The 9,543-nt window shown below is 41.8% G+C and overlaps 1 protein-coding gene across 1 annotated transcript; it reads left to right on the forward strand.

Moving 5' to 3' along the window:
• The first annotated feature begins 238 nt into the window (after positions 1-238).
• slc7a4 (solute carrier family 7 member 4) lies at positions 239-8,433 on the forward strand. Its single transcript, XM_085474884.1, has 5 exons — positions 239-380; positions 1,471-2,534; positions 2,636-3,342; positions 4,716-4,824; positions 6,396-8,433. Exons 2-5 carry the CDS (start codon positions 1,553-1,555, stop codon positions 6,611-6,613), a joined length of 2,016 nt encoding a protein of 671 aa, XP_085331010.1. The 5' UTR covers positions 239-380; positions 1,471-1,552; the 3' UTR covers positions 6,614-8,433.
• The last annotated feature ends 1,110 nt before the right edge of the window (positions 8,434-9,543 follow it).

Here is a 9,543-nt window from a genome sequence, read left to right on the forward strand (position 1 = left end):
ATCAGCTTCTTCTAATTCAGGAGAATAATGCAAACTAAAACTACATAATAATTCACAATCTTTAATTAGGGGTATAACATGGCATAAAATAATATTATAATCTAACACTGGCTACATACATGCACATAGTAAATTTATCTGTCATGTAACCATAGGGACCCCCACCCCCCCGGGAACCCTGTGGATTGAAAAATGGGTGGAGCCCAGCGGGGAACCCCTTTCAGCTGGAGCTGCGCCTTTAAGAAGCAGTCAGTCAGGGCAGTGCATGTTAGTTTTATTCGACTGTGCACCTTCTGCTCCATCACCAGACGATGTACGCCGGTAACTCGCCACAGCTCAGGACCCGCAGCAGCACCGATGACGCATCTTGAACAGCGACGGTAAAGCAATCGTTGACTTTTTTTTTTAAATGGCATTGCGGTCGTTTATCATTACAAACGAAGCGTGGATCAGAAACTCACACCTATCTGTGGAAAGTGTGATGTAGCGCCGCATTTCGTCCACATCCAGGAGAGAGGCAGGGCGATGCACTGGTGTGATCCTCTCTCTGCCTGCGTTTCCATTTTGTTCTAAATTATTAATTTGGCATTTAAAAGGACGCACATTCAATCATCCGCCTGATCTTATTTCTGTTATTTGATGGTGGATAAGCACGCTTTTATACGTGTAATGTAAACGGCTGTGGTTGTAGTAGACAGCGGTCTTATTTGTAGAGGGGAATAAAGCGTTACGTAATTATAATGGAGGCATCCTGTTGTCGCCATATGCCGATCGAGGCCAGGAGTCGGATGTTGCACCGCCCAGAGCGATAGGAGAAATATCTGGAAGTACTGAAACAAAGACTAAATATATCAAAATAATCTGTAAATTTTTTTTCTTGCTCTCTTTTCCAACTCTGTTTGATGTTGTAATTTTACACATCAGTGATACCTTTTAGATGACGTGGACTGGCCCACCGTGTTAAGAGGGTAGTGCCACTCACTATAGACTCTTGGTTTAAAGGAGAAAAACATGAAAGTAAATTAAAAGGTAAAGATTTAAAGATATTACAAACATCTGGCTGGTGATCCTGGTTATCAGCTGGTATGAGATCTAAAGCATTTTGTTTTTATTGTAGAGCATAGGGTGACAAAATGTTGTGTATAAAAATGTAAGAAACTGAAGTTTGACTTCATGTATGTAACTTTTTTTTTGTCCAGTATCTCTATGACCCTTCTGTGATTGGGAGCAGGACCTATATTCAGATATGTTATGATTTTAAGCTGTATAAATGAAGATATTGTCAAATGTAAATGCAGGACCTTAAAAATCTCTATAGATAATATTTTTCAAGGACATGGACATCATTTCTTTAAAGGTACAGCTTGAAAGAGAACTTTGCGTCCAAAGTGGCATTGCACACATAGTATGCATCAGCTGATTTGTGAAAAATACATATTTAGTCACGAAATGCAAATTGCTTTTTTACAGGTCCTCTTCATAAGCAGGTAATGGATCCAGTGTGACTGCTGCGCCACTATCCTGCCCAGCTGGCCTGCCTAACCCTTTAGCTATGGCAACCTGTCCGAGAGGCTGTGCGCCAGCGGTGCGCCTTTGTCAGAAACTGAACCGCCTCAAGACACTAGAAGATGACATGATGGCCACGTCCCTCAAACGCTGCCTCTCCACCCTGGACCTGACACTGATGGGTGTCGGTGGAATGGTGGGCTCTGGCTTGTATGTTCTGACAGGAACGGTGGCCAAAGACACAGCCGGGCCCGCTGTCATCATATCTTTCGTCTTCGCAGGTATAGCTTCCTTATTGGCTGCCTTTTGCTACGCTGAGTTCGGAGCGCGCATCCCCAAAACGGGATCCGCCTACATGTTTACTTATGTCTCTGTGGGGGAGTTGTGGGCCTTTCTCATTGGCTGGAATGTGATTCTGGAGAACATGATCGGTGGGGCTGCGGTGGCTCGTGCCTGGAGCGGCTATCTAGACTCAATTTTTAACCACGCCATCCAGAATTTCACCGAGACGCACATTATGCAGTGGAACGTTCCCTTCCTCGCGCATTACCCTGACCTGCTCGCGGCAGGAATTCTGGTGGTTGCCTCATTTTTCATTTCCTTTGGCGTCCAAGTGTCCTCTTACCTCAACCACATCTTCTCCACCGTTAGTATGGGGGTTATTGTTTTCATCCTGGTCTTTGGCTTTGTGCTCGCTGAGCCAGCCAATTGGAGCCAGGAGCAAGGGGGCTTTGCACCTTACGGCATGTCGGGAATACTGGCAGGTTCGGCTACATGTTTCTATGCATTTGTGGGCTTTGATGTAATTGCTTCCTCAAGTGAGGAGGCAAAGAATCCACAGAAGGCCGTTCCTATCGCCACTGCTATCTCCCTTGGATTGGCAGCAACAGCCTACATCCTGGTCTCCACAGTGCTTACGCTGATGGTACCCTGGCATACACTGGACCCCAACTCGGCTCTGGCAGATGCCTTTTTCCGCCGTGGTTATAGTTGGGCTGGAATTGTTGTGGCAGTCGGTTCCATATGTGGTGAGTTTGATTTAAATGCTTGTTGGTGCATTGTGTTTACCAGGTGTATTGATTTATCAGTGCCATATTTTGACTTGTGTCCTCTTTGTTCCACTTTCTAGCCATGAACACTGTGCTGCTCTGTAATCTCTTCTCCCTCCCTCGGATTGTGTATGCCATGGCAGAGGACGGATTGTTCTTCTCCATTTTTGCAAGAGTCAATCCCATCACCAAGGTTCCTGTTAATGCTATTCTGGTGTTTGGAATCCTCATGGCCACCATGGCTCTCATCTTTGACCTGGAGGCCTTGGTTCAGTTCTTGTCCATCGGAACTCTCCTGGCTTACACCTTCGTGGCAGCGAGTGTTATCGTGCTGCGCTTCCAGCCCGAGAAAACCAGCTCCAAGGGAACGCCTTCTACATCTCCTATCCCCAACAACGAGCCTTCTCCTGCCCCCTTGGAATCTCAGACCATATCTGAGGACAGCGAGGAGCCAAAGCAGTACGAGTCCTTCTCAGACAAACTCCAGTTGGTAGAAAGGCAGAAGCAAAAAGAGAGGCGTGGCGTGGGGCAGCTGAAGGCGTGCTGGGAGCCGTACCTGGACAGGCTGCTGGGGGACTGTGAGCCCGGTGAAGTGGTGGCCTTCTGTGTGCTCACTTTGATAGTGAGCTCGGTGTCCCTCTGTGTTGTGCTAGAATTTGGAAAGAAACAGCTGCAGCTGCCATTGTGGAGCTTCACAATGCTTCTGGTGATTTTTAGCTTAGCCTACATTCTCAGCCTTGCTATTATATGGGTCCATGAGCCACAAAGAAACAACAAAACATTCCAGGTGAGCTTTTATAGACATTCTCAAGTCTATATTACAGTTTTTTCTGAATGCTTAAACCCTAACTGTGATTCCTGTAGCACAATCTCTAAAACTATTCAGACTTATAGCAAAACCACTCACTGAGTTTGCAAAACTAAAAGCTCAAAAACTGCTTTGCACTCAGTTTGCAATTTTGTAACACACACTTTGCAAAACTGTAGGCACAATTCACTGCACAACACTCAATTACCAAATTTCCAACACACTCCTAGCAAAAGTATACACATGTATGGCTATCATTAACACTAATTTGCCAACTGTCTGGCACACTTTCACATGTGAAAACTTTTTTAGATAATTAGTTCACTTTGCAATCAGCCTAAGCACTACAATACAGGTAAGCTGTGTGTGCGGAGTACAATGGAGGGAGCAGAAAGAGTGAGAAGTAGAGGAGGCCGAAGAAGAGGACGTGGAGGTGAAGAAGTAGGACGAAGAGGACGACAAGGACAAGGAGGAGCAAGAGGAAGACGAGGAGGGGGGAGAGGAAGATGAGGAGGGGGGAGAGGAAGGGTAGGAAGAGTAAGAAATAGAATTGCTGATGACATCAGAGCTACAATAGTGGACCATGTAATCAACCGTGGAATGACCCTGAGGGTAGCTGGCCAACGGGTCCAGCCTAACTCGAGCCGCTACACTGTAGCAAGTACCATAAGGACATCTTGAAATGAGAATCGGTTAGTACAGTCACTTCGCACAAAGATTTGTAGCACTGCCGTATGCCAATGAGAAACACACCAATACCATTGATGTAAAAATACTGAAATTGTTACTTTACAGAATTGCTAGATGACCAGATGCTGGGGGCAGAGGAAGCATGTTCACTGCAGACCAAGTAACCCATATAGTCATTATGGCGATTGCAAATAATCCTATACTTGGAAATAAACACTTGTGTTTGTTTTGATGTGTTTGAATAAACACCAGTACTTGAAGTTTGGATCCCTCTATGCTTATGGATCTATGACAGAAGTATGAGCTCAAACTGACATAGCCTACCTTGTGCACAGAGAAAGCAAAAGCCAGATGTGTTTTGTATTCATACCATCAGTGTGCAGTTGGCGCATTGTGCGCTTAGTAGATGATGGCTTGTGTGTACTGTTTGATACGGAAACACCATTTTTACGAAGGTGTGAAGAGTTAATCTAGCTGTGTTTGCTTTTGCAAGAGAACTACAATGTTTTGATTATTGGGTGACAGGTTTTCTTATTTGTGTGAAGAGTTTTGCAAAATTAGCCAATAGTTACAAAAAATGTGCTTAAGCAATCAGAAAAAACTGTAAAAAGAAGGAAAAACTGTACTGCTTAGAGACTGACGGAGTGTTTATTTTTATATAGGTACCTCTGGTTCCATTGACTCCAGGTGCCAGTATCCTCTTTAATGTATTCCTCATGATGAAGCTCAGCCTTCTAACCTGGATTCGATTCACTGTGTGGATTGCCATAGGTAAGAGGACATCAGAACTTATGCAGAAAATATTGGGGCCACTAAAAGATTTCAGTATATTCCTCCAAAAATATATATTTTTGCCCAACTTAAACTTTGGGCAAATAGATTTACTTTTACACAGCCGGCTCATGCAACTATCTATCCGCACAAACAGTGGCCGTCTGTGTTATCTCAGGAAGTAGTTTGAATACGCTACCATAAAACATCTGCCTTTTGTTTCAGGTGAACTTAATGCAACCTACCCAAGTTTTACAATAAAAGGCTGGTAATAAAAGATCTTCTGTTCTCTTAGGAAGCAGAAAACCTTTTATTATCAGTCCTCTGCAGATGTAGGCGCTGGACAAACAGCTTTTTGATGTCCGTCTGTCAGTGGGAATCACTTGGGAAGCGTAATTAGCTGTATTAGCTTAAGGCTTCTCTGGGCCACTAAACTGTTTAAACTTCCCTGTCACACTGTTGCAAGTTAACAAGATACACACATGTGGGATATTACTGTTGACAGGGCTTCTGGCTAAATTCTCACTCCCTTGAGGCAGGAATGGATACTTATCTCCCATAATGTAATTATGGAGTGTTATTATTATTATTATTTTTTTTTTAATTTAACTCAAAAGTACTCTTTTGCTAAAGTACTATTCATAATATTAGGCTATTTATCATTACTGGTTCACTGATGTAACTATTACATCAGAGGAAAAGCAGAATGGCAGAAGTCAACTTTTCAATCCGCTCCCTTTACTTACAGTTGGAGAAATACTTATTTGAATCCCTGCAGAATTTCTAAGTTTGATCACTTAAACAGTATCTCATTTTTATGCTTTGTCCAGAAAAAGAACACATTACACAAAACTTGTAAATTGATTTGTGTGTCATTGCGTGTTATACAAAGTTATACAAAAATTGCTACAGAGACTGTAACAGGCTGTAAACACAATCTTTTTGGCTGTTGATAATAGGTCTCTAAGGAGATTGGCATACTTTACTCAAAGGAGAGCTAGCCTCAAGTGGCCATTTGAGAAACTGCAGTTCTCGACATTTCTGAACTGGCCTCATTTTTCACAATCAGAAGTTGCAAGTGCATTAAAAACTAAGTGAAAGCTACCCCTCAAAACTAATAATAGTTGCATTAACTTTAGCTCTGTGTGGTGTTAACTGCACAGAGCATTGCTAACAATCACTTATGTGGCCAAATGATTGTAAACCTTTATACAGTAAACTTTCAGATCTTTTATACAGTCACTGATGTGACGACTTTGAATGTAACAACCTGCAGGCTTTGCATTTGAGCGTACATTAGCATGCTGACTGTAGTATTTGTCTTAAAATGCCATTTTGCCATCAGCAGTCCTATAAGCAAGCCTGGCCATCTAAGATGGACGATAACTACAATGTCACATCTAGTAGATTGGCTACACTCAAGTAGATTAAATAATAAATTTCTCTCATACGTACACCTTCATCTTCTGCATCAAACACAAGGACAAAAAAAGAGCCATTTTGTAGCTGTGTGCTGTTATGTAGAGTCAAATTCTTGCTCTAGCTTTTTTTCCATTTTGTCTCTCGCGCAGGTCTTTTTGTGTATTTCGGTTACGGGATCTGGCACAGCAAGGAGGGAATACGGGAGCTGCAGCCCAAAGACATGGCCGCACGCTATGTGGTGCTACCCAGCGGCAGCCTGGTAGAGACAGTGCAGTCCGTTCAGCCCGATAGTCAGCTGGACACCTCAGCGCACCACATCGACAGCCCCGCTGCCTCAGCAGCCGAGGAGTGCAACAGAAAGAGATAATGTGTGACCAGTCGTAATCATTAAAACTGCCCGGTGTGTTGTCGCCCAGTCATATGCTGTACTATAACTAGTGTACTATCTGCATCTCACTCCCTTTAGCACGTGACAGGCTATACTCGTTGCTCTGCAAATGTATGCACACCACAGTCTGGGGGATGCACTCCTTCTGTCTTATTGTGAAGCCTATTTGTATATCTTGTAATTTTCAAATGTACAGTAGAGAGCTTTATTACTGTCCTGCAAACATTAAGCATCAAAATTGTGTTACATGCCCTAAGACCAGCTCTTTTCTTGCAACCTTGCCAGTTTGTCAGATTCCACATATTTGGTGCTTTCTTTGTGACAAACAGTGGAGTTGTTTTTTTGTTTTTTTTAATGTTACCACAGCAGTGGAGGTGCAAAACCAATGTCTCTTCTTTTTGCTAACAAAGTAGAATATCATTTAATTCAGTTAATGCATTGTTTCCTGTTTGTTGTAATTTGAACAAAGAAAAGCACAGAGTTCAGTTTTTTCCTTTATCAGATTGAGATTCTTCTCCCCAGAACCGGCTTTTGCTATTTGGTAATATATAGACTTCCCCAAGTATTTTTCTTTAGGACAAAGTATTTAATCCTATAATATAAGTAATATTCTATGTATTTATTTTTCGATTTTTACTATTTATACTATTATTTTACATTAGCTTAGCCATTCTTGTCTCTGTTATTTTTGTGTGTCACTCATAAATTTTGCATGTACTTCTATTGGTCTATAATCAGTAATTAGCTGGTTGAACACTTCAGTTGTTCTGTTAAATCTCCTAAATCTCATCCCATGACCCACTTCTTTCTTTCGTGTCACTGATCTTGCACTCTGAGTCTTTTTCTCATCCACCTTTTAGTCAGCAGCCCCTTTCACTTCTCCCCCTGTCAGCATGAGATTATGTAACAAAGCACACCGATTGTTGAGACAAGCTGGGAAAATGTCGATATATTAATATCAGTGGAAACCTATCAAACGGGAGTCTTCACACACAAATACTGCAGTCACTGGTCGTTACGTTAAATTGGGATCTGCACCACTCCCCCGAGGGCCTCCATAATCCCAGCAGATTTACTGCGGTCCCTGTCGCCAGTCTGCAGCTTGACCTAGATTAGGGAAAGTCGCATATGTGAGAGCGCTCACATCAGATGGATAGCATTCCCACAGTTTACACTTGTGTCAATAATTGAATTTAAGTGAGCTTTTATTTCTCAATCACATATGTTACTCTGTGTATTTAAAAAACAAGTTTATTCTGATTTTATTCTTTTCAGTTTATGTTTGCATGTGTTACACAAGAAACCAATGGCCTTAAACATGTTGTAGTCAATGTATACTGATGTCCAAAGCGAAAACGCTCAGTCTGAATGGTTCAGTTATTTATTTGTCTGATGGAGAGAAACTGTTATACTGCACACCATGCTTTGAATTATTAAACCAAAACACAAACATAGGTAAGAATGTACACTAGGAGGCATTTGGCATAGTTTTAAAAAAGGAGTCAGGTTCAAGAGAATTTTGTACAACTTTGCACAGTTTGCAATCTACTGTCTTGTAATTTTGTGTCAGTGTTCTGCTTTTAATGTCAGCCCGGTAATAGATATTCATACTGTGGTGCTTTTTTAAGCTGAACGTTCTCACAGTTATAAATGGTCCAAATCTTTTCTTACTTCTGAGTAGTATTGTACTCTGTTCTCTGCACAAGTCTCAAATCTTCTTCTTATCAAGTCTGTTGTGGTGAATGTCTATGTAAAATGCAAAAGACTAAAAAATAAATGTTTTGAAGCAGCATTTACAAAAAAAAAATACTGTGCAGAGTTTGATTTCAGTCTCTTAGAGAATCACATCCATGTAGTATTCACATCCTTTTGTTGTTTATAATAATCATAATAATACATTTTATTTGTAGCCGCCTTTCTAAAACCCAAGGTCACTGTACAGAGCATACAAGATAAACAGTAAAAGGATAAACAGGTATTATACAACATTTGCAGTCAATGTTAAAAAGAGTAGGCTAGTTTCAACAGATGAGGGTTTAAACATCTATTCAGGGTTTTGATTTTTGACTTGAATAAGAGAAGAGAGTCAGTATTCCGGAGGATATGAATTCCAAAGTTGGGAAGCAGAGTGGCTGAAATCTCTGTTCCCCATAGTGGTGAAACAGGCAGAGGGAACAATAAGGTGAATGGCGGATGAAGACCTAAGGGAACGAGTGGGGCCAGGTTATGGATACATTTGAAAGTGAAAAGCAATATTTAGAAAGAGAATCTACAGGCAGCCAGTGAAGCTGTCGAAGAACAGGTTGATGTGCTTTCTGGATGGTGTGCAAGTTATGATCCGGGCTGCAGAATTCTGGAGGAGTTGGAGTTTGTGAAGAGATTTGTTAGGGACACCAAAGAGAAGAGAATTCCAGTAATCAACTCGAGAAGTGACAAGGCTATGGACAAGGACAGCAGCAGCATGTGGGGTGAGGAAAGGACGGAGACGACTGATGTTGCGTAAGTGGAAGTAAGTAGACCGGGTGATGTGATTAATAAGAGACTGAAATGACAAAGTGCTGTCGAGGTACTTGTGGAAGAGTTGTCAATATTAATGGAAAACTTGTGGGATTTGGTTAGAGTGGAAGCTGTGCTGATGAGTGGATCTTCAGTTTTATTACTATTGAGTTTGAGAAAATTGGTGGAGAATCATGTTTTAACCTCCATGAGGAAGTCACAAAGTGAGATGGGTGGAAGGGTGAAATTGGGTTTGGAAGAAATATACAGCTCAGTGTCATCTGCGCAGCAGTGAAAGTTAATATTGTATTTCCGAAATATGTGACAGAATGTAAGCATGTAAATAATCAATAAAAGAGGCCCCAATACCGAACCCTGGGGCACGCCAACAGAAACAGGAAATGAACTTGAAG

The sequence above is a fragment of the Copadichromis virginalis genome, linkage group LG12, assembly GCF_057382275.1.
Source record: "Copadichromis virginalis isolate Kocher_CV1m ecotype Utaka linkage group LG12, C_Virginalis_male_GT1.1, whole genome shotgun sequence".
Lineage (NCBI taxonomy): Eukaryota > Metazoa > Chordata > Actinopteri > Cichliformes > Cichlidae > Copadichromis > Copadichromis virginalis.

Coding starts and splice junctions, on each gene's coding strand:
- slc7a4 (XM_085474884.1), top strand. CDS start 1,553: ATGGCAACCTGTCCGAGAGGCTGTGCGCCAGCGGTGCGCCTTTGTCAG. Junction 2,535..2,635: donor GGCAGTCGGTTCCATATGTG/GTGAGTTTGATT, acceptor TCCACTTTCTAG/CCATGAACACTGTGCTGCTC. Junction 3,343..4,715: donor GAAACAACAAAACATTCCAG/GTGAGCTTTTAT, acceptor ATTTTTATATAG/GTACCTCTGGTTCCATTGAC.